The following is a 24,576-nucleotide window of genomic DNA, read 5'->3' on the forward strand; positions in this document are numbered from 1 at the left end:
TTTTTTATGCTAATCTTAGGAGTTTTTTGTTAAACACAACAGATCACCTCATCAGTATTACCTCATTACTTTAAAAGGAAGATTGAACATTTGAGGAAATGTAGAGGGTCTCACTACAACCAAAACACTTACCTGTTCTTGTCAGACCTGTTTCCAACAGTGGACGCACTTCACACACGTCACACGTCTCAGGTGCTGAGTCATTCAGGTTTAGCTCGTCATAGAAACACTGTTATTTCCCCCCTTGAAGAAAAGGTGACCCTCCTTACCAAAGCTGACTGACTGGAGCATGAACAGCCTCACACAGAGGGGAGGGGCTGCTCAGTCACTGTCATTGAGTGTCAGTGTGATGACACATGCAGTGAAGAGCCCCCCAGTCATGATGTGTCCCAGTGCAGCAGCTGGACACATCAAACAACATGTATAGAATCAGACCTGTAAATGTGTGAAGGTGCAGTCAGCACCAGTTACACTGTTAACCTGTACATGTAATATAGGTACCTTTTGTCTTTTTGCTATATTCTGTAGCATCAGTAGATTAGAAAGCACTTAAGTTTCACTCTCAGCATCGTAGCTCATTACAGGTCAAAGTCAGTCACAGAGGCAGGAAGCTGGAGTTCAGACAGAGATGCTGCTGACACCACGTGTCCCTGAACTCCACACACTGAATGAAATCTATGAGGTATTATTAATCATACAGTTTAGTTGAGACACACACACACACTCACACACACACACACACAGACAGCTGTGATGTCCCTGTCACACACTCACTCAGGTGTGTTGTCACCTGGTCGTAGGTCATCTGTTCAGTGACTAACTGTCCATGTTCCTGAAATCAGAGACTCAGCATCATGTTTCTCTGAACATACTGTAAATTTCCCCACAGATCTATGCAGAGAAAGGTGTTATGGGTAACTAGGTCGCAGAGGAGCCAACGCGCACACTGCAGATGCGCATGTCTAACTGACCAGATGAAATCAAATGTAAATGTTCTACAAGTGTGAAACAAAAATGTTAGATCACCTGCAGCCAAAACCTGAAGTGCTAACTGTCACTGCCATCATTGTTTTCCAGCTCACCTGTCCACCTGTCTGCTCACACCTTGTGTCATAGTGAGGAACATACAAGCACTTTGCAAATGTTTATCTATACATTCATACATACATACATACATACATACACACACACACACACACACACACACACATATATATATATATATATATATATATATTTATATCCAGTCATGTCCTATTCCATATGTCCCACAGTTGCAGCCCTGGTCACATGAACTGACCCAGGGCTCTTGGGACATCATTAAAATATGAGCAGCAGGTGTAACTGACCGACCTACTTTGAATGCAGCATGAATTCAGTGAAGGCCTTCCAGAGCACTTGTATCTGTGTCCTTTTACTGCTGGTGTTGACCACAGGAGGTTCTGATGGGGGTGGGACTGAGTAGGACTGAGAGTGGACCCCCCTCGCCCCCCCCCCTCCCCCCCCCCCCCATGTCCCAGCTGCAGGAGAGGAGAGCAGCTGGTCCTTTAACAGTTTCAGTGCAGCATGACAAAATGACACCAGCAGCCTTCACTGTATGGACGCTCCACTCCTGAGTGGTACACTATGAAGTGATTGTCATGTTTAGAGAGGAGCGTGGTCATTGGACAAACCTTCTCTCTCCCGCCTTAAATTCCCAACCAAGAATGTTTGCGCTCAGTGTTGCACCAATGTCTTAAAATGCTACTGTCGTGCCTCTCTAAGAGCATCTGATCTCTGGACTGGGTTTAAGCACTTATGACATTTTTAAAAAGGATGAATCTGATCTGTACCTCACACATGCAGAACTGTGGGTTTCTGTGATTTCTATTTGCTTTTAGTTATTTTGGCTCTTACTTGTGCCATTAGATTTAAACTATAAAGGTAGATTTTGTGAATCTAAACTCTTTATCTAGTGGCAGACATTGACATGATAATTCAGTAAAACTTTCTACCTCTACCTTGTCATATATCTTTCTGCAAAAATCATTAGAAATAGTTTTAACCAGTTAGGCAGTTTGTACCACTGAAGATTGGGCTGTGTTCGAAATTGAGCTCTGAAGGACCAGGTTCACACTCCAGGTCCTGGTTTTGTGTTCCAGAGTCAAACATAGTCCTCTGTACTTGCCTTTAATGATATTTCTACTTATTTACTACCTCAGAGAAGAGACAGGAGACTGTCTGTCTAACTGCAGAGAAGATGACTGTGTATAGTTTATTTTTGTCAGGACAAGCACATGTACTTTGTAGCTCTATAGTTTTTACTGAGGTTAGCTCACAGCATAACCAAGTCTAGCTCAACAAGAACCATGTGTGATGTTGTGTTGTGGTGCTGCACCTCTGCCTCTTCAGTCTGGAATGTGTGTGGTGTTAATGTACAGGTGTGTACAGGTGTGTTCAGGTACTGTCCTCACTGCTGTAATCACGGTCCTGTTCTTATGATGTGTTATTATGAAGAACTTCTCCTCTGCTTCTTTACATATCATTGTAACATGTTTACTTCAGTCAGACAAGAGAAGCAGTGTGAGCACATCAGTTTATAGAACAGTGAATAGAGAAGAACTAACTCAGCCTCCACTCCTGTCTGATCATCAGTGATCAGCTGCTGCAGCGTCTGGACACACCTGGCTCAGGGAACATCAGCTGGGACCTCCCCTCTGTTGTAGTATCACAGCTACATTATCAGACTGTGGGGCCCCTCGCTGCCCCACACTCTGATAATGTAGCTGTGATGGTGGGTCATTTGGTTCATTATAAACTGAACAACCAGATCACATCACTACAAACACAGGGTGGGTGGGGCAGACAGCAGGAGTGTGACCAATAGCAGGCCTCCTTGTTTTCAGTGACTCAGGGACCTTCACTCATTTACATGTTACATCACTATGTTGGGACATGTCTGCTGTTGTGATGTGTGTACACCACCTAGCACCAGGTGAAGCATCCCAGACTGACCACAGAGAGGCGGAGCAGGTGGAGGACACAGGTTCACTTGATGATCTGTCAGTACTGTCTGTTCCCTGCAGGAGGGTCGGCTCAGAGAACTGCCACCACTCAGGTTTCATCAGCTGTAACGTAGACACGTTTTGCTTTAGCTGTTTGTATTATCACTTAATAGACTAGAGTACAGTGAAAAGAAAAGGAGTTGTCGTTTTCTAATTATCTGAACATAAAGTAATACAAAATAAATAAATCTTTAGATTTCACTGTGTCTCTGAGTTTTACTGTGGTGGAGGGTGGTCAGACATGAACCAAAGTTAGGTTATACTAACCTCCAGGATCCTGACAAACCAGCATAGATTCATTACAGTGTCACCAGGACATGACCCATTGTGGGGATTTTCGTAGTTTTGACTTGATCATGATACTGACTGAAAAGCCTCTTTACAACTTGACCAGAGATGGTGGGAAGAGAAACTGATGTTGGTGTGAGACAGACAAAATCTGGCTGCTGCTGACATGGAGCTCACTCAGCAGAGAGACATTAATAAAGTGGATGTGGAGCAGGAACTTTACGAAGATTAAGAAAGTGCACGACAGACTGGGGCTGCAGTCAGAGACATACAGGTCTGTCAGCACCTGCAGGGCAGCTTATAGCTGTTCTGATGCTGCTTTGGAACGGTTAGAAGATAAAACTAATAATGCACCATGACGTGATATTTGTCAGCACTCATACCTGTGAAATAATTTAGACGAGCTTCTGTTTGAAGTTCAGTTTAATATACAGACTGCACAGTAAAGGGTTCCTGAACATGGAAATGAGGATGTTGATATATAAACAGTCAGATCACAAACAGTAAACATTGAAATTCTGCAGACTAAAGCCGAAGGTAAAGGTATGTCAAGAATAGTGGAACATAAAGGACACAGGAAGTCCACTCTGTCTCAGGATTTGACATATCTGACTAGTCAGACACTACACAACATGGTGGACAGTCACACTGTGGTTGTCCTGAATCTGCTCAGGTTGTCCCTTGGAGATGTTCTATGGGGAATACACCGTCACATAGTGATGTATCTCAAGGAAACAGGATTAATACAGAGAATTCAGTTGTTTTTTCCACACTCCAGTGCGGTAGGTGGCAATAATGCACGTGCAAGCTGGTTGCTAGCCGCCAATCAAACAAGAAGAAGAAGACACAGAAGAAGACCATTGAGAACAATCATTTGCTCAGATTCAAGTTCACCACTTCCCAGCTTACAGTTCAAACAGCAGAACAGATATCTTATTAGAAGCACAACAAACACTGTACAGAATTCACATGATGGAGCCTACAGTGACATTTTATGGATACAAGCTCTCATGGGCATTACAGCGAATTAAATGGTGGCAAAGGAGGCAAAACAACATAATCTCATCCATTAAGAAGTTAGATTATGCAAAGGTAAAAAAAAAAATGGTAAAAGCAATGGGAGGAAGAAAGAAAAGAATGATGTTACAAAATCTGGAGGAGAGTGGGAGATGTTGGGTTTGCAAGAAGGGACAGAAGTGATGAAAATATAATATCAAGAACCAGACACTGGACTGAACACCACACTTTATAAAATCAGCAAACGCAATGCAGGCAAATGTGAATACTGTGGACAAGAGCAAACAGTGGAGTGTGGTTTGTTTCATTGTGAACAATATCAAACAGAGAGAATGCACATTATTCAAAATTTGAGAAATATAGTAATAAAATTTGAACTAATAGATGTTCTGCAAAAGAACTCAAAGGAATGCTTTCAGATCTTATTCCAGTATGATTAAGTGGATATGAGTTTAGTTTAGTTTAACTAGACTTCCTGATCCACACTCCATTCCAGTTGGTGGCAGTAATGCACCTATAAGCTGGTTTGCCAACTGCCAAGAAGAAGAAGAAGAAGAAGAAGAAGAAGAAGAAGAAGAAGAAGAAGAAGAAGAAGGAGGAAAAAGAAGAAGAAGCAGCAGCAGCAGCAGCAGAAACCGAGACGCTTCATTACCGTTTATTTCCTGTATCTGTGTCACATGAGTTTCTCCACCTCCCCGCCCTTTTAGGAGACTGGAAGCAGGTCTGAGTGTATTTTTTATTTTATTTATTTATTATTAATAATTACATTACATTCAAAGTAAGGCACAAAAGAAGTAGCCCAACATAATTAACAAAAGACAGACAACAAATATGCACAGCGCCAGGGGTTATAAACAGAGTTTGACACAATCAAAGACAGATTTTTTTTTTAAGTATGCTACAAATTATATTAATATTTTAAAATTCGGAGCACAGATTGAGGGTTTTCACAGCTTTACTATTACATGAGGTAGATAATGTTCTGATATAGGACTCTGTTTTCTTCTTAAAAGTACAAGAGTGTATTCATTTCAATGGACGAAGTGAACGAATTCACAGATTGTGACAGATTCTTTCACTCCATAGTCACCGAAATAAATATTGGACCTATTTTTCGAAAATGTAGTAAAGTTGAAAATGTAGGTTTAACTAACTTACAGTGCAGTCCAACAGTCCCTTCTTCAGCCATTCCTCCATGGTTATTTCATATATCATTAGTCATTTAAACTTGCAGCAGCAATTAAAGAGGAAATCCAAACAGGCATATGCTGGGAGTATAGCACAAAATTACATTGAACAGCACTATGGGGATAAATTATTGGTATTCACGGATGGGTCAAAAGATCCTGAGACTGGACACACAGGAGTTGCAGCTTTCATCCCACAGTTCAGGGTTGCAATAAAGGAAAGAACCACAGATCGTTTATCAGTATATGCAGTTGAACTTGTTGCTAATCTGATAGCATTCAAATGGTTAGAGGAGAACAACAAAACAAATACATTAAGTGCATCAGATAGTTTGGCAGCACTCACAAGCATTAAATCTGTGAAATCATGTAGACAAGATATTTTATTTGAAATTCATCATGTAATACGCAGTATGTACAATAAGGGCTTGAGTGTCTGTTTTGTTTGGGTTCCTGCCCATGTAGGAGTAGAAGGAAACGGGGATGCTGACATACTGGCAAAACAATCACTTTATTTGCAAACAGTAAACATTAAAATCCAGTTAAGTAAAGCAGAAGGTAAAACAATGATAAAGAGTCAAATGCAAAAAAATATGGCAAGAATATTGGGACATGAGTGACACAGGAAGACATTTTTATAGCATCCAGAATCATGTGGGTTTGGGAAGGAGGGTGGGCAGGAACTGAAAGGAAGAGGCAATCATTACTCGTCTCAGGATAGGACATACTAGAATACATCAGACACTACACAAAATATGTAAACATCCAATTGGTAGATGTGCACATTGTGGAGATTCAACATCAGTTAAGCATGTGCTGTTACAATGTAGAGGATATGAGGAAGAAAGAAAGGCTCTAAGAGCAGCATTATTCAACGTTAGGAACCTACTCAGAGAAACATCAGGGATAATGTTTATTCATCTAATCATGTATCTCAAAACACAGGGTTGATAAACAGAATGTAGTCCTTTTTTCTTTTCTTTTTTTAATTATTATTTTCCTGCCATTCTAATGCTCCACACTCCAGTCCGGTAGGTGGCGGTAATGCACCTGAAAGCTGGTTGCCAACCACCAGTCCAGGCAAAAGAAGAAGACAGTATAGAGGCTCTTTGGTAGCAATAGAAGAACAAGTAGTGGGTGGGTCTATACCGTGATGTAATGGCTGTATGTACCTGCAGGCCGCTGCTGATACTATCTTCGTTGTGCTTTGTAGACGACATGGTGTCTGATAAAGAGAGAAACCTCCGGTTTGTTGAGGTGTCTGTATGAGTCACTGACCGTGCTGCTGTTGATCACAGGGAGAAAACAGCTCGTCATCAAGCCTGAGCTCGGTGAAGCGCTCGGTGCCGCCCCCTCTGCTAGCACAGCTAACGCTCTTACCGACATTCACTCCGGGACAACGTTAGCAGTTGGTTAGCTTGTAGAGGTTTTAACAGCACCGGTGCCAGGATGCAAGAGGAGTATTTGTGAAGACCGCCCCCATCTACGGTAAGTCCCAAAACTGGAACATGAAACAGTCTGTTATTCGGTTAGCTAGTGTAGAAGCTAAGTGAATGCAGTTAACTTGACAGGCTATGTAGCTTGATGATTAGCATGTGTCCCCAGTTAACGCGCTAACATGTTATCAGGCCTGAGGAAGTTACAGCAAACTGATTGACAACACAAAGACCGGCAGTCACACATGTGACTGATTCAACAGAGTTTACGGCGATATGTGACGCAATAGGCCAAACGTTAGACAGCTGAACAACCTGCTAGCAGAGGCTGCTATTTAACTTTATTCAGCTGGATCTTCCTGAGTCGGGTTGTGCTGATGGTTCATGTAGTTTCATCATCCGGTTTATGACAGAGGACATCGTGACATTTACCCGCGTTACCTTCAGACTGTGTGAAAGGTCACAGCTGGGTACCGGCCTTCACACACAGGCCTACAGGTAACAACTGATTCACCTGCAGCTCAAGCTTTGTGCTTTGTCAAGTCACGAGGCCGCAGTTTGTTGTCTGTGTTGGAACATAGTGGGAGGCGGTCCTGCTGTTTTGTGCAGTTACTGACCAACATGTAGGAGTCCGGTCATGTCACATACCGAGGAGAAAGACAACAATCTCAAATTCCTGATATTTACATTTCAAACCTAGACAAGCATCTGAAATACAGAAGGTAAAGATCTTTTTGATATGAGTTACTGACCAACATGTAGGAGTCAGATCATGTCAGATACCAAGGAGGAAGAAAAAAACTAAAATACCTGATATTTACATTTCAAAATTAGACAAGCGTCTGAATTATAGAAAATAAAGATCTTTTCAATATCACCAACAATGAACGGGCTCCTCCCTCAGATTTCATGTACCACTGGAAAGTGCAGATGAGAGCTGATGTTGTTGAGACTGTTTCAGGGAGTGAATGAGAACAGATTGTCATGTTGTAGTTATTTACCCTACAAACAGCCTGTAAAGTTATAAAATTATTTTCCAAATCATGTTATTTCCTCAAATCCCAGTGGCCATCCTCTTTAACCTGTGTATCTCTGTATTTACATATTTGTAGTCCATGACCTTCTTCCTCCTATGTTAATGAGCCACCTCTACATTTTTATAATCTGCAGTAAGATGATTTTATTAATTAAATTTCAGTCAGCAGTAAATATCACCAGTGAACATGTTTGTGCACATGTAAGTAGCTGCCTCATCTGGACTAGAGACCTCTGGCAGTCTTCACTTCGTATCCCTGTCCTTGAGAGCTGCTTCCACATCAACAGAGAAAGACTTTGGTTATGTCCATACAACTGTGTTTTAATTTTAAAACAGTGTTTTCAAACTAAAACAATGACACACACAACAGTCACAGAGTCAGTGACAGCAGAAACATTCAAACTCCACACCACATGTACTGTGGGAACTTGTTTGTCAAAGAGCCTGAATGTAACAGATTATATTTAAAACATAAATACCACATATGTAAATGTTTTTGGATTTCAACGAAGCATTTTCCTGACCTTCTTCTCAGGCTGTTTTTGATGTCTCACTCTGTGTCTAGTGCCATGTCTCTGGTTTTCTCACGGCCCAACACCAACGCAGTCCATAGCAAGAAGGACAAGAGACTGATGGCAGAAGTGAACGCATCGCCGCTCAAACACTTTGTCACAGCAAAGAAGAAGATCAATGGGATCTTTGAACAGTTGGGGGCCTACATCAAGGAGAGCGCTTCCTTTCTGGAAGGTACCCATTCTCCTCTGAAGGCACTTCAACATGTTGTACCACATAAACACCAGGGGCCAGAGTCATAACTGATGTGTACACACAAAAACCATGAGGATGCCATTTCCTGCTCATAAACTGGTCTTTATAAACACAGTCTGTGTCACCTCACACATTCCTTTCACCATGTGAACATACAATTTTCAAAGAGATCCAAGTTACAGCAAAGTGGAGATACAAACTAAGATGAGACACGAAGTTTAACTTGAAACAAAATAACCAACTTCACGGAGCTTCATTCATTATCATCATAAGTTTTAGAACTTTACATAAACAGAAATAATTGCGTTTAATGTCCTGAGGAAGAATATACACAGTCTTCAGTGTAGACTTGCTGACACCTAGTAACAACTCTATAACCCTACTGAGTTGGCCCCTTGATCCTTTGATCAAGGAGATACTACTTACCTTATCAACCACCGTCTGTCCCTGTATAATACCCCTTCTTCCCTCTTACATCACCAACGCTTCATCGTCATAACAACATCTTACCTGTAGATATTTTGATTCAGTCTAGGGGCCCTGCCTGCCCTACCTATGGATATGCTGATCCAGCCTAAGAGCCCCTCCTACCCCCCTGATCACTTGAACCAAGGTGTTACACTGCAAGACCTCTAGAGAACATTACTTTTTGTTTCTAATTTCCTTTCCTGTCGGACCAAATGTCTGTAACCCCAGGTATATGCAAATACAGTTGTCCATTCCATTGTCTTCAACTGTATAACTGTTCCCCTGCCCTACATCTGGGTCAGTCTACTGCCTCGGACCCGCTCTGTGTCAGTTGGCTCACCGTATCCTGGGATACCAATAAACTTGCATCACTACAGTAAACTTGAAACTAAGGACTTGAGTGAATTTTCTTCAACAGTCCTTATTATTTATTGTGAGCCATTTTGTAAACTGTTGGATACAATTTTGATATTGACTAACCACAGTGTTAGAGACTGTCCTGAGCCTCATTAAGACTCTCTAGTCCCAATAAATGAAGATCAGAGTAAAACAGGACTTTACATTAGAGTAGTTGTACTAAAGCAAACTGATGCAGGTTTTTACCTCAGTTTCACAATTCACAATCAGTAAAAATGTTCTTCTGTCTCGTCTTTCTTCTCTGTGTCTGATCACTTGTGGTGGAGACAGTGTTTTTATACAAACTGATAAAGGGAGTCTTCATCTATTTATGGAAGGAGAGGAAATGATGCTCATGCACATGTGAGTGATTTTTATAATGCTGAACCATGTGAACGCACAGCTTTATAAATCTGATGAAAAGAATCTGTATCATGAACATGTCTGGTTTTGTGCGGCACATAGTTTTAGTTATGAATCTACAGAGTTTTATGGGTCTGACGTTAGCTTGTTTCTTATGTGTGATCACCTGTCATGGAATGAGAGTAATGATCAGGACATACACGTGCCAAACATGATGCAGTCTTCATGCTGCCAGGTGAATTAAGAGGCTGTCTGTGGAAACTTCTCTCTGATCAGATACTCACAAAAATGAGGAGCTGGACCCGGTCACCACAGAGGAGCAGGTCCAGGAGGTCTGTGGTTACCTCACCAAGGTGGCAGGGATTGGAGAAGTGCTCGCCCGCAGGCACATGAAGGTGGTCTTCTTTGGGAGGTATGTACATCTGGTTCTTTCCCACTCTAGTTCTTCTTCATCTTTGTTCCTTGTTTTCTGTTGAGTTGGACCTGAAGTGGAAACCTGTGCAGAGCGTGCAGGTTGCGTGGGCTAAGGCAGGCTGACAGGTTTGTGGTTTGTTTCACAGGACCAGTAATGGGAAGAGCTCAGTGATCAATGCCATGCTCTGTGATAAGGTGCTGCCGTCTGGAATAGGACACACCACCAACTGCTTCCTGAGGGTGGAGGGCACCGATGGCAACGAGGCCTTCCTCCTCACTGAAGGCTCAGAGGAGAAGAAGAGCATAAAGGTGAACAGAGCTCGCTGACAGGTGTCTCCGCCTCCACACCTCCAGTCTGAATGTGTAACATGTCGTCCTGTAAACAGCTGATGTGTTTTTGTTGACAGACGGTGAACCAGCTGGCCCATGCTCTCCACCAGGATGAGGACCTGGATGCCGGCAGCTTGGTCTGTGTCATGTGGCCGAAAGCCAAGTGTGCTCTGCTGAGGGATGACCTGGTGTTGGTGGACAGGTCAGACACAAGTAAACACTAACACCAGGAAAACACTTGTTGTGTGGCGTGTGCGTGGCAGCTGTGGAATGTCTTGGTTATCATTTTGGCACCCATGTTAATGAGTTAGAGCGACACACTGCCTCATGACTGTGTGGCATAATCTGGAGATTTGGCGTCTCACCTCTTTTTCACATGCCCAGCAACATCACAAAAAACGGACTTATTTCATTATAGCTTCAATGTCTAGGCTATGACACAGACGTGAAAAAAATAATATATATTTTTTTACCGTTTTAGCAGTTGCATGTGGAGCCAGAGATGTTTTCTGTCAAAAATAAATCTGGAATTAATTTATAATGAAGAAGTTTTCCAACATTCAGTAACTTGTAAACTCTGTGTAGAGCAGTAGAGCTGCAACAGCAGAGACACAGCAGGTGTGAACACACACACAGCACAGGCAGTGTGTTCCTGTTGTAGTAGTAGTTAAATAAAAATATGTCATTCATATCAATTCATGCATCATCTAATTTCATCATGACATATAGGCCTGGCCTACAGGAAAGAACAGTTCATGGTTAATCTATCTAATATTGTGTTAGTCATAATATACAATGATTTATTGTTTGTGTTTGTTGAATAATACAGAAGATAAGGAACTTAAAAAAATAATGCATATTAAATCCTAATCGCAATATTGGTAAAAAAAAAAAAAAAATTGCAATTTGATTATTTTCCCAAATTGTTGAGCCCTAGGTGGCCTGGAGGTTCATCTTGTGATAAAATATACTTGTCACAAGTCTTAACAAATTTGGTCTGTTATGCAAAACGCTACAAACACGAGAAAATGTGGGCTGAGATTCACGCTGTTGCTCTACCTGTGTGCGTCCAGAGTAATCAGTACTGATCACCTGTGTCATAGGAATCAGTGGAATCATCATCCTGGGTAAAAACTGTAACTGGCTGTACCCTGGTTAAGGTTTCCACCATAATGAGGCTGTATCATTCTAACAAGGCAGAGGTGGGACCCTGCATGTTGTGGTAGCCATGATTAAAATGATGATGATGATGTTTGTCAATCTTTGCAGCTGACTCACTCACCTCCTGTTCTTCCTCCAGCCCAGGTATCGATGTCACCACAGAGCTGGACAGCTGGATCGACAAGTTCTGCCTGGATGCTGATGTGTTTGTTCTGGTGGCGAACTCTGAGTCCACACTGATGCAGACGGTGAGACGTGACAGCTGAGTCAGCATGTTGACAATGAAAAACACAGAAACGTGGACGGTTTATGATGAGATCTTTATATGACATCAGTGTATGACGTGTGTCCACAGGAGAAGTCCTTTTTTCACAAGGTCAACGAGCGGCTCTCCAGTCCCAACATCTTCATCCTCAACAACCGCTGGGACGCCTCCGCCTCAGAGCCTGAGTACATGGAGGAGGTCAGTAAAAATAGACTGAGAATGTTAGAACATGGTGGAAGGTTTTAAACTTTGTATAGTGTCTACAGCCTAATGCTGCAGGTAGTAGTAGAATGTCTAGAGGAAGCAGTTTGTTGTCTTGTCATGATATTCATGTGTATCCATGAATCAATAATTTTATAGGTTGGAGTGACCTGAAGGATGACGAAGCTTCTTTAAGGGTTAATTGACACCAAGAGAGCAAATGCAGTGAAACTGACTGCTGTGTCTGATAAATGATTCTGATCACATCCTGTACTGACTTGGTGTGTCAGGGGTGGAGCTCTGTTTACACTGCAGTCCTCTGCATTAACGTAACACATCTGGCAAATAGACAGTGTCTGGTATATTGTGAGGAAACAAATATAAAAAGCAGAGTGAGTGTGATGCCCTGATCACATTGCAGGGCTCCAAACTGCAACGCATATGCGACTATATTTGTGAGTGTGAGTTAAAATGACACGTGGTCATTGCATGATCATTTTTTGGCTCAGTCGGTCTGACTACCTGACCTTTCATCAGAATGCAGGTGCAGCCGGGAACAGACAGTGACAGGGAGCTAACTCAGTACCCGTGATCATGGTATGAGGGCAATGTTGTGTGTAGTGTAACGAAGTGGTCAGTTCAGTGTAGACACTTGTAGACAACTTGTTACCAAGTCAACGCAGTTTAAGCTTGAACTCCTGAAATTTAAGCACAAAGCCTGCTGGGACTGAGCCCCTCCCCTCTTCTTTTCAAAGGGAGAACAAAATGGTCATTGGATTTAACTCTGCCTATAACAGAGCCAGGGGTTAAACTGCCCGGTGGAGCTGAGCTCCATCTCCTTCTCGTTCCTCCGTCTATCTTCATATCACACTAATATTTTCTAAATCTCCCAGTAAACCTAATAGCATGTGAATAGCATACACAGTCTCTAGACAGTGGGTAAAATCATTTTGCTCCGTGGTCAGTTTCGGTTGCTGCGTGGTAAGGTGCTGACAGCAGGGATAGACAAGACAGAGAAAGAAAGAATTCTTCAGACCGTCAGGGCAAAGTGAGAAATATCCAATAAATCAGTTATTGTCATTTATTCCCATGATGCTCCTCTCAGGCCGTGTGCAAGCAGGCAGGTGTGTGAGTGAGTTACTATGGTTACCGCGGCGCTGTGTGTTTCTGTCGCTCTGAAACTTTCAGAAAGATTCAGTAACAGATTTTGGGTCTGTATAGTTTTACAAAAATCATGAATGTTATCGTACTTCATTACTGAAGTCTAGTGACATAATTTTACATTTTTATTAAACACAATTAAAGAGGAGGAAGCCTCAGAGCCTCCTTCATGAAGAAATAGGCTATGTCTAAAAAAAGGGGCGACCAAATCATGGCTGCAACCAGTGAAAAAGTTAGTCTGGAGCCCTGCATCACAGATGGTGTACGTTATATCGGTCTCACACACTTTGTGAAAGTTCCACACAGCCGACATGTTGTTTGTTTCTGGTGGCCTGTCGCACGCCAACACAATGGTGGGACGGGACTACACTACACAACACAGGGCTTCTCTCAGCCTCAACCACAGGTGATCTGTTGTAAGGTGATTAAAGCATTTATTCTGATCCACCAATCACATATTTTTTAATGAAATTGGCCGAAATTGATCAGCGGCCGATCAATTGGGGCATCCCTAGTTGGCACCAGCAGCAGGTAGTCAGTGTGCAGAAATCATGTTCTTCTGTCTGTACATCCTTCCTCTGAATGTGATATCTGAAGCTGTTTCTCAGTCTGTGTTCTCCTCTCCAAATATCCAATCAGGAATTATTTAGATAAACTGACTAGGGCTGCACCTAAAGATTATTTGTTTATCGATTAATCTATCCATTATTTTTTCAATTAATCTAACTATAATTTTTAATTACTTGATTAATATAACAACGAATTTACCCAAAATAAATTTTAAAAACTTGTCATTTGTATTTCAATATTTTTGCTCTTTAATACCTTTGTGTTTTTTCTGATAAAATTGTCATTTTTAACAGTTTCACCAAGTGCTGCACATATTTAGAATCAGCATAACCTCAGCTAATAATGTCACTCAATAAAGACTTCAGTGCAGTGTAATAGGTTAATAGCCCAGAAAACGAAAGAAAACTAACATGGAATTTTTCCTTATTTTATAGATAAAAACACTAAACCATAATAAAGAAGGAAAAATTCAACACAGAAAATTGTATTTATTTGTTTGAGTTGTTCCAGAGGTGATTTGAAGTTTTATCTTTATCTGTTCATGAGATAAGCTCATTCTCTGGAGCAGTATTTATGGGCATTATTTGTCTGCTCCTTGAAAAATCAGCTCCAAATCCTCCGCTGCATTAATATCTGACTGTCACATCCTTCTGTCTGTTTTCTGTCACTTCGATAAACTCTAAACAACTTTTCACTTTGATATCAGAGTAAAACAGCATTGCTCACGTTCAGTCTGGGTATTATGCTTATGCGAAGGCAGGCCAAGCCTCTGAGTCAGACACTGATTGGCTGTGACCTCAATCATTGGAGCCAATAGGAATGTCTGATTCAGTCATGTGATGCTAAATGTCACTGGCAAAGAATGCCTAAACACACAGACAGAAAGCAGCAATGTGCCAGAAAAACTACTCCAAATATTTAGAAACTTTCAATGTAAGTTTCTCGATCTAAGTCAGTGATGACGCACGGACCATCAGGGGCTTGGTAGAAAGCACCGATCGTCTAGTTTAAGGAGAAAAAAAACGACATGTCTTTAGCTCAAACGGTCGCGGAGCAATGGCGCTCTACAGACAATGTGAAATTTGGAAGCGTATACGCTCCCACGGGCCTTTAGGGTTAAAACAAACAATTATGACAAACAAAGTGTGCACTGTAGGGCATTATTCCCCAACAAGCCAGAGTTCATCCATGTTCATTTCTGTGTCATATTCATGTAAAGTCCACACAATGAAACTATTAACTAGTGAAAGGTGTTATGGTATCATATCAGTATGACTATCAACAAATGTTTCCCAGTCTATTTCTGCTTAAATCATGCATTTATCAAGTTCTATAGAGGAGATTTAAAAAATAGCAATATATTTTGTGTATCGTGATATAGCCTAAAAATATCGTGACATTACTTATAGGGCATATCGCCCACCCCTACCTCAGAAAACACTTTTTAGCCATTACTCAAGACTTCACACAGTAATTATGACAAAATTTCACACAAATCATATTTCATAGTTCATATTTTCTATGACTCTAGATAAACAGGGATGTAACCTGAAACTAGTCTGAGTGGAGGAGGCAGACAACCAGGAGGAGGTGGTTCTAGTTTCTTAATGTTACACACCTGTCACTGTGAATGTGTTAAATGATAAGGGAACCAGCAGAACCAGTTTTCTGCACCCTGACCTTCATCTCTTAGGTTGGTGGTCAGGTGATTATGTCACTGTGTCACTGGGCCAACATCACTGTCAGAAGCTGTGTCCCTTCCATTACTTGTTTTAGTTTGTGTTCTATAAAGTGTACTGTTGTTGTGTCAGGTTCGCAGGCAGCACATGGACCGCTGCACCAACTTCCTTGTGGATGAGCTGGCTGTGGTAGACCGGAACCAGGCCAGTGACCGCATCTTCTTCGTCTCTGCCAAGGAAGTGCTCCAGGCTCGAGTACAGAAGGCTCAAGGGATGCCTGAAGCAGGTGAGCATGGTAGTTTCACTCTGACATAGGGGTGGGCGATATGGCAAAAATATCATATCACGATTTTTTAAAAATATTTATCACGATAAATTTATCACGATCTTAAATTGGAAAAAGAAAAACAGACAATTTAGACCAAAGAACCTTTCTTAACAGATTTTATTTCAAATAGTCGCAGTTTTGCCTGCATGTGCAAACAACGTAAAGTTTAAGGTAAACAACAACATCATTCTGGTTCGTCGTGTTACCACCCGACGTGCGAACGGTTTCTGTGCAAACTTTGCAGATTACATTTGCTTGCGCTTGATCAGTTGCGGAAAATCCAAACCAATTCCATATAATGGAGGTGGAATTTTTTTTAGCGACCGACTCCGTTTGGCTTTCAGCCATCGCTCTCCATGTGCTACCGCTACACACACAAACAAGGAGGCGGGAAGGAAAGTGCGTCACTGCCCGTAATTCACTATGATTGGTCGGTCAGGTTGACGACGTCAATACGTCTGGTGCGTCGGTGCATCAGCATAGAACTGCAATTTATAGAATGTGCCCTAGACGATCCCACGATCTCTGCAGTTTGAAAGATCGTCTTCACGTTGTAATCCTTCACGGTCTAATATCGTCATATCGCTCACCCCTACTCTGACATTAAAAACCTGGAAAAGCCATGGAATTTGAACATTGTGTTTTCCATGGGTGGAAAGGTTTTGGAAAGTGAAACCACAGGAGGTTCTGTTTGTTTTATGAATATACCTTCCTACAAAGTAATCATATAGATTTTCAATGCACTTCACTGTTCCACTGTTGTGTATCAGACCAAACATCAAATTTTAAACAAGTTTGAGCATTCTGTTTTTAATTTTCAGAACAACAAAATCATTAATTTAGGCAGAAATCAAGAAAAGACCATGATCATTTCCTTCTAATAAGCCTCCACTGATAAAGATACTGAGTTATCACCCAGGCTGACTCTGTATTTAAGTGTCTTCATGTTTACACAGTGATCACAGAAGGTTCAGGCATGAAACTGGTTGATGGATTTGAGGAAATCCAGTTTTATTTTGTGTCGCTGTGATCAGAGATTTACTTTTATCAATTCTAGAACTAAACAGCTGTGCGACTGGTTGATACAGTATATTTAATTAAATACCATTACTGAGGTACCAACTGAAATGTGCTGATGCTTTCATTTGATACATAAAACAGAAACACTCTGTGAGTAGAGACTTCCTGATTTAAATCTAATATTTTTTTTATTCTAATATTTTTTACATTAATTTCTCAGTTATGTTCTAAAGATTATATTTGTGTGTTGAGTGGGTTAGTACAGGGTAACATGGTGTGGTCCTGTTTCAGGTGGAGCCCTGGCTGAGGGATTTCAGGCCAGAATGTTTGAGTTCCAGAACTTTGAGCGGAGATTCGAGGTGAGATCCCGATCCACGAACAGTTGGAACCAGATTTAAATAATCAGATACATTCATGAACGGTGGATGTTTATCCAGTTTATTGATCACCGTGACTTTAAAAAAAGTTTACAGCTGACTGCATGAGCCATCCTGTCTGCACTGGACACACACATAACTTTTCGTGTGTGTGTGTGTGTGTGTGTGTGTGTGTGTGTGTGTGTGTGTGTGTGTGTGTAGGAGTGTATCTCTCAGTCTGCGGTGAAGACCAAGTTTGAGCAGCACACAGTGAGGGCCAAGCAGATCTCTGAGGCTCTGCGTCACATCATGGACTCTGTTCATGTTGCTGCACAAGAGCAGAGGTGAGTCAAGGGTTAACTGTGTGAAGACACATTCACACTGTTGCACACTGTGTGGACAGCGGGTTGTCAGTTAGTTCTTGTGTGTGTGTGTTTCAGGGTCTACTGTCTTGAAACCAAAGAGGACCGTCAGGACCGGTTGGAGTTTATAGATAAGCAGCTGGACCTGTTGACCATGGACTGTAAGGCCAGGATCAAGAAGATCACTGAGGAGGTGGAGAGACAGGTGAACCCCATCATGATATCATAACTCACCTGGGCTTTAAGCTCTCTCCTGTGTCTTAGTAGTGATGTGATGGGCTTGTGGGATCAATTTATTTCCTCACTTAGCAAAATTAAAGTCAGAAGTAGGCCAGTAAAAACACAGATGTAAAACTGAGGTGAACGCCTCAACAGGAAGTAGTTTTCACCCCGCTCTGTGCTCATGCTCAGGTGTCTAATGCCATGGCCGAGGAGATCAGGAAGCTTCATGTGCTGGTGGATGACTTCCACATGGACTTCCACCCTTCATCAGTGGTGCTCAAGGTCTACAAGAACGTGAGTTTAAAACATGTTCAACACCTCTCTTACTCGTGAACTTGATTGGGCTGGAATGAGCTGGACAACATTCATCATAGTGACCGAAACTGAGGAAACAAACCTTTCATTAGCATATTCCACCACAGGTACACTCACCTGTGCACCCACCTGTCCATACTGTCATATCTGGGTGTTGCATACCAACAGCAGGTTGGCCAAAGAGTAACTGTAGAGTCAGTTGTCTATGAGCACATGCATTTGGCTCAAGCCTACAAACAGACAGACATTTGTCCTTCATCCAAAGCCCAAAGAATCATGGGTATTAGTACTGCTGTTGAGTTCTTTGAGGTGACTGTAGCAGTGTGGTGGGTCCATCCTCTGTTAAGCTGCGTTTCGACCAAAAAGTCCAGGTACTTTTCTTCAGGAGCTAAAAGGTTCCTGTGGCCCATTGTTGTCTGCGTTTCTACCGTGGCCATAAGTCCCGGGAAGATTATGCAAAATTATTACTTGACATTACATTATTCAAAGCACTTTGAGGAGATAACATGAATGAAAATACGGGACAAATTGCCTCCCGTATATATTCAGTAGCCTACAGGACGCGGTATTTTATTTTAAAATACGGGACGATCCCGTATTATACGTAACGTTTGGCAAACTCAGTCACTCCGGTTGTTGTGGTCCTTTATTTTCTTGAAGTCCTGTTTCAGTTTTTTTTACCTTCTCCTGGACCTGTTTCGTGGTGTGGAAAATATCGAGCCTACATGCCCGGTGCTTGCTCACTGCGGACCTTTAAACATTGCGGGTGAAATAAAATGCAGCGAGTACTCAACCAGAAATGTTCAGCACTGCAGACCCCATCCCCCGAAGTTCCTGAACCTTTGGAAAGTACTACCCCCCGACCAGGGACCTTTTTGGGGGTCTATCAGTTACCCTGGAACAAAATTTAGACCCTGGTTTCTGTAGTGGAAACGCGCATAGTTCCTCAAAAAGTTCCTGATTCCTGGGGAAAGTTCCTGCGGTGGAAACGTGGCTTTAGTTAATGACCGGACAATCCCTGCTCTGTCGGCAGTCAGCTGTGTGTCAGCTTCAAATTTGATGCAAACATTCACTAGGATTCAAGGAAGAACTGATTAGATTTTGGTGGTCAAAGGTCAAGGTCAGTGTGACCACACAGAACACTCCTTAGCTATTACGTAAGACTTCAGAATAGTTATGACAAATGGTTAATATTTTATGACTTTTATGACTCTGGATAAACATGGATGTAAGCTGAAACTACTCTGAGTGGAGGATGTGATTCTGGTTGTTTTCATTGGTTCTTGTTGTGGTTATTTTTGTTTTCTTTTGTTGTAGGAGCTCCATCGGCACATAGAAGAAGGTCTGGGCAAGAACATGTCAGAGAGGTGTTCCACCTCCATCACCAGCGCCCTGCAGGGCACACAGACCGACATGATTGGTAACACTGTTCACAGCCACCCAGTCTACTACTGTCACTGCACAGACCACAGTCTGCTGTAATGATTTTAACTATGAGCACAATACTGAAAAGATTTTATGCTGAATAATGATGTTGACCCAGCTGCGTAGAGCAGACTACGTAGCCAGTCTGCAGCACGCTCCCTGTTTCCTCCATTGTACTCTTACATTTCTAGACTTTACTGCTGAAGGATTGAGTTTATATGCTGATGAGAAGTCGTCAGTTTTATTAATATATCTCCACATCATAACAGAGCACGTCTAGACCGGAGTCTCTATAATACTATTTGCAGAACCAACATCCCCTATGAGCAGCACCTGTTGACAGTGAGTGGAACTAGGCTCAGGTTGCACATGGTTGGTGATTTAATTAAAGTTGACTGTGTATTTAAAATATGTGACTGAGAGAAAAAGAAAACCTTCTGATAACAGAATCAGAGGGAGAGAAAAATGATTTTCCAAACACAAGCTTCCCTTGTTTCACAGAACAACAAACCTCAGCCACACACCAGACTCGCAGATGTTTCTAAATTATTCATCATAGACGTTAAAATCAGTGGCTGAGCTCCAGAGATCCTGTGTAGAGATGGAGAAACCTCCAGAAGGAAGGACAACCATCAAATCTGTTTCCTACAGACTCTGAGAACTGAGACCAAACAGTACAGTCCTGGTCTCATCAGACCAGAGAATCTGGTTTCTCTCATTCTCAGAGTCCTTTAGCTGCGTCTTTACAAACTGTCCCTGAGGAGAGGCTTCATCTGGACTCTCTGACATGAAGACCAGATCAGTGGAGAGCTGCAATGATGGTTGTTTCTGGAGGTTTCTCTGGAGCTTATCTTTATTGACTGATGTCAGTGTGATAATTCTGTTTTTCCTTTTTAATACATTTGAGATAGACAGATAGATATGTACTTTATTTATCCCCTAGGGGAAATTCATATAATTGCGTACAATAATATTGCATATTGTCTTAAAGTTTTTGCTTTGTCATGATGGAGTATTGAGTGTAGACTATAGGGGAAAATAAATGAAAGCATGAGATGGTAACAATTTGTGAACAAACTGAAGCGTCTGAAGGTAAAATGTTAGAATCAGAGAAGAAAACAAACGAGCCACGGAGTCGTTCCTCTAGAATTACTGTAGCTTCACATCCCACACCGACAGCTGTCTAACATTACCATGGAGTCACAATACTGCAAAGCTGTTCACCATGAACTGACTAATACTCATGTAACTGTGTGTGCGTGTGTGTGTGTGTGTGTGTGTGTGTGTGCAGAGGAATCCTCTCCTCTCTTGCCCAGCCCAGTCAGAGAGCAGGTAGACAAGCTGGTTCCTCGTCAGTGCTTCAGCCTCAGCTATGACCTGGCCTGTGACAAGCTCTGCAGTGACTTTCAGGAGGACATCAGCTTCCATTTCTCTCTGGGCTGGACAATGCTGGTCAACCGCTTCCTGGGGCCCAAGAACACCCGGAGGGCCCTGATGGGCTACAACGACCAGGTAACGCCCCCTCTCCCCGACCACTGCTGAGGCACCTGGATGTTTATTTGGATGTTTCTGCTGTCCTCAACTCTGACTGAAATCTTAACTGAACCGTCTGTGATGTCACCTGCTTCATTTAATATGACCTTGCATCGTGAAACCTCTCAGAAACCAGTAGAATAGCACTCCTTCACTTCACAACAAAAACAATGAAAGGTGAAGTTAGCAGTGATGCTCTTGCTCCTCTGTCATATTACTGTGTTATTGATGCAGGTTGATCATGAAACTATATAACGTTAGTTAATGTTTAACGTTTGCACAAGCCAGTGAACTGATTTTTCACCTGACAACTTTAGTAGCACTAACACTTACATTTATGTTCATTACAAACTTCACGTTTGCTAGACTAGCATTAGCTTCCAGTGTTTCCAATGTGGGCTGCTCTTACCTTCAACATCGTGGATGTAAGATTCAATCCAGTTGCTGTTTCCTTTTTTTTTTTTTAATCCTCTTGTGGATCCTCGCAAATTCATCTGCCCATTAATCAGTTCGGTCGAATAAAAGTGAAGAAAATAAGTTCAGTTTCAGTTCCCACAGGATTTTTCTTCAAGAGGTTTCCCACCCTCAGCGTGACGTCAGAGGAAAATGGCCGCCATGTGAATATGGTCTATGGTCTAGGGACTCAGAGATCAGATTAGTACTGTTACATAAAAAAGAACGAAGTTCTCATTAATCATACGAACACACTGTAGCATCATGTTTGATCTCTGAGCCGGTTCTCCCTGCAGGTCCCTCGGCCCATGGCCCTGACTCCTGTCAGCACCAGCATGCCTCCATTCCCACAGAGCTCCATGACCCAGGAAGAGCTGATGGTCTCCATGGTGACAGGTCTGGCCTCCCTCACCTCCCGTACCTCCATGGGTGTCCTCGTGGTTGGTGGCGTGGTCAGGACACACACACACACACAGACACACAGACACACAGAGTCATCACTGCTACCATGGTAACCCTGGTTTGACGTGTGTAAAAAATCTGTCATCGGGATCAGGTTCACCATCATGTTTCTGCTCAGTGTGTTTAAGCCTCATGGTGCGCGTGTGTGTGCGTAGATCTGGAAGGCGGTCGGCTGGCGTCTGATCGCCCTGTCGGTGGGCCTCTACGGGCTTCTCTACATCTATGAGCGGCTCACCTGGACCACCAAGGCCAAGGAGAGAGCTTTCAAGAGACAGTTTGTGGACTACGCCAGCGAGAAGCTGCAGCTCATCGTCAGCTACACCGGATCCAACTGCAGCCACCAAGTCCAGCAGTGAGCCTGTCAACTAACCACACACTGACTGTCACCTGAGAGCAGCGTGGTGCTTTGTTTAGTCACTGATGTGACAAACCTGCAGTGACTTTGTGTTCTCAGTCTAATTAATATCAACCACAGTCTTTGTTGTTGTGTTTCTGACTGTGTGTGTGTTGCTGCTGTGGTTCCCAGGGAGCTGGCTGGTGTGTTTGCTCAGCTGTGCCAGCAGGTGGATGTGACCCGTCAGAACCTGGAGGATGAGATCACTGACATGAACAGGAAGATCGAGCTGCTGGACGGTCTGCAGAGTAAGGCCAAGCTGCTGCGGTAAGCACCTCACCACAGTGTAGCACACACAGCTGGACAGCAGGACAGGTGTGAAGATATTGCACCTGTTCATATTACAGAGAATAATTTGTCTTGTATTGGACTAGTGAAGGACGTTTCACACTGTCCTCACTATCACCTTAGAAACAGCTGGTCCAGGGGTGATGTCAACACTCAGCTCATGTAAAAGACATTCTGAATCAAGACATTTCAAGTAGAACATGATGCTCTGAAGTAAACACACTGCCTGTGTTGTGTGTCTCTGCTGCTGCAGCTCTATCTTTCTACATAGAGTTTACAGTTACGGAATGTTGGATTAAATATCTGATTTATTTTTGACAGAAAACGTCAATAAAATGTCTCTGTCTCCACCTGCAGCGGCTACAACATATATTTATATTTTTCATGTCTGTGTCATATTCAGATTCAACCTAGACATAGAAACTATAGTGAAGGTGTCGGTTTTATGTAATGTTGCTGGTATGGTGTCACTGTGACATCATCGGGTCTTATCTCTGTCTGTTTCTGCTGGAGAAGTGTCACACGTGAAAATAGACGAGAGGCCAAATCTCTAGATCACGTGACACAGCCGTGAGGCGTGAGACGCAGTGAGTCCTCTCTAAGCTGTTAACAGTGAAGCTGAAAATCAAGGCGTTCTGCAGCCGCCACACATCAGCGTACTCCTGGTCTTACACTGAGGCAGCAGCATCAAACAACTCAGTCTTTCACATTAACACTGTGCTGCTTTCAATCTTTGGTCAGCTAATCAGCTTCCTTCATACTCTGACTGTCCACTTCCAAGGTTATAATCTCAGTGGAAACGTCTCCATCGACCTCTGACATGTCTACAGGTGGTCAGTAGAGATCAGTAATTGTACAGACTGAAATACATGTGTCCACTCTTTGTGTGAGCTGGCTGCTGGTTTTTATTTTCTTCTACTCTTTGTTTTTGTTTTTGAGTTGTAAAAAAGGGGTAAAAAAAGTGCCACTCGTTCTTTGAAAACACAGTAAAAAATGTAAGAAGTGGAGTTGACTCTGTTCTGACCTTCACCCACACTGAGCTGTACAACAAAGACAGGGCTCCTGTCTTTCATTCAAATACAGCCTGTTTCTCCATGAAGAACGCTCTCAGCTTCCNTGGTGTGTTTGCTCAGCTGTGCCAGCAGGTGGATGTGACCCGTCAGAACCTGGAGGATGAGATCACTGACATGAACAGGAAGATTGAGCTGCTGGACGGTCTGCAGAGTAAGGCCAAGCTGCTGCGGTAAGCACCTCACCACAGTGTAGCACACACAGCTGGACAGCAGGACAGGTGTGAAGATATTGCACCTGTTCATATTACAGAGAATAATTTGTCTTGTATTGGACTAGTGAAGGACGTTTCACACTGTCCTCACTATCACCTTAGAAACAGCTGGTCCAGGGGTGATGTCAACACTCAGCTCATGTAAAAGACATTCTGAATCAAGACATTTCAAGTAGAACATGATGCTCTGAAGTAAACACACTGCCTGTGTTGTGTGTCTCTGCTGCTGCAGCTCTATCTTTCTACATAGAGTTTACAGTTACGGAATGTTGGATTAAATATCTGATTTATTTTTGACAGAAAACGTCAATAAAATGTCTCTGTCTCCACCTGCAGCGGCTACAACATA

The 24,576-nt window shown here is 42.5% G+C and overlaps 1 protein-coding gene across 1 annotated transcript in view; it reads left to right on the forward strand.

Moving 5' to 3' along the window:
- Positions 1-6,677: 6,677 nt before the first annotated feature.
- Positions 6,678-24,576, forward strand: part of mfn2 (mitofusin 2) — a 22,282-nt gene continuing 4,383 nt past the window's right edge. Inside the window, exons 1-17 of the mRNA XM_022741572.1 lie at positions 6,678-7,024; positions 8,574-8,755; positions 10,280-10,415; positions 10,564-10,726; positions 10,825-10,949; positions 12,048-12,156; positions 12,264-12,371; positions 15,917-16,070; positions 17,424-17,491; positions 17,711-17,832; positions 17,929-18,055; positions 18,262-18,366; positions 19,705-19,807; positions 21,104-21,324; positions 22,095-22,250; positions 22,416-22,612; positions 22,787-22,921. Coding sequence (XP_022597293.1) covers positions 8,578-8,755; positions 10,280-10,415; positions 10,564-10,726; positions 10,825-10,949; positions 12,048-12,156; positions 12,264-12,371; positions 15,917-16,070; positions 17,424-17,491; positions 17,711-17,832; positions 17,929-18,055; positions 18,262-18,366; positions 19,705-19,807; positions 21,104-21,324; positions 22,095-22,250; positions 22,416-22,612; positions 22,787-22,921 — 2,207 coding nt within the window. The 5' untranslated portion in view covers positions 6,678-7,024; positions 8,574-8,577. The remainder of the gene's footprint in view (positions 7,025-8,573; positions 8,756-10,279; positions 10,416-10,563; positions 10,727-10,824; positions 10,950-12,047; positions 12,157-12,263; positions 12,372-15,916; positions 16,071-17,423; positions 17,492-17,710; positions 17,833-17,928; positions 18,056-18,261; positions 18,367-19,704; positions 19,808-21,103; positions 21,325-22,094; positions 22,251-22,415; positions 22,613-22,786; positions 22,922-24,576) is intronic.

The sequence above is a fragment of the Seriola dumerili genome, unplaced genomic scaffold, assembly GCF_002260705.1.
Source record: "Seriola dumerili isolate Sdu_G_001 unplaced genomic scaffold, Sdu_1.0 BDQW01000056.1, whole genome shotgun sequence".
NCBI lineage: Eukaryota > Metazoa > Chordata > Actinopteri > Carangiformes > Carangidae > Seriola > Seriola dumerili.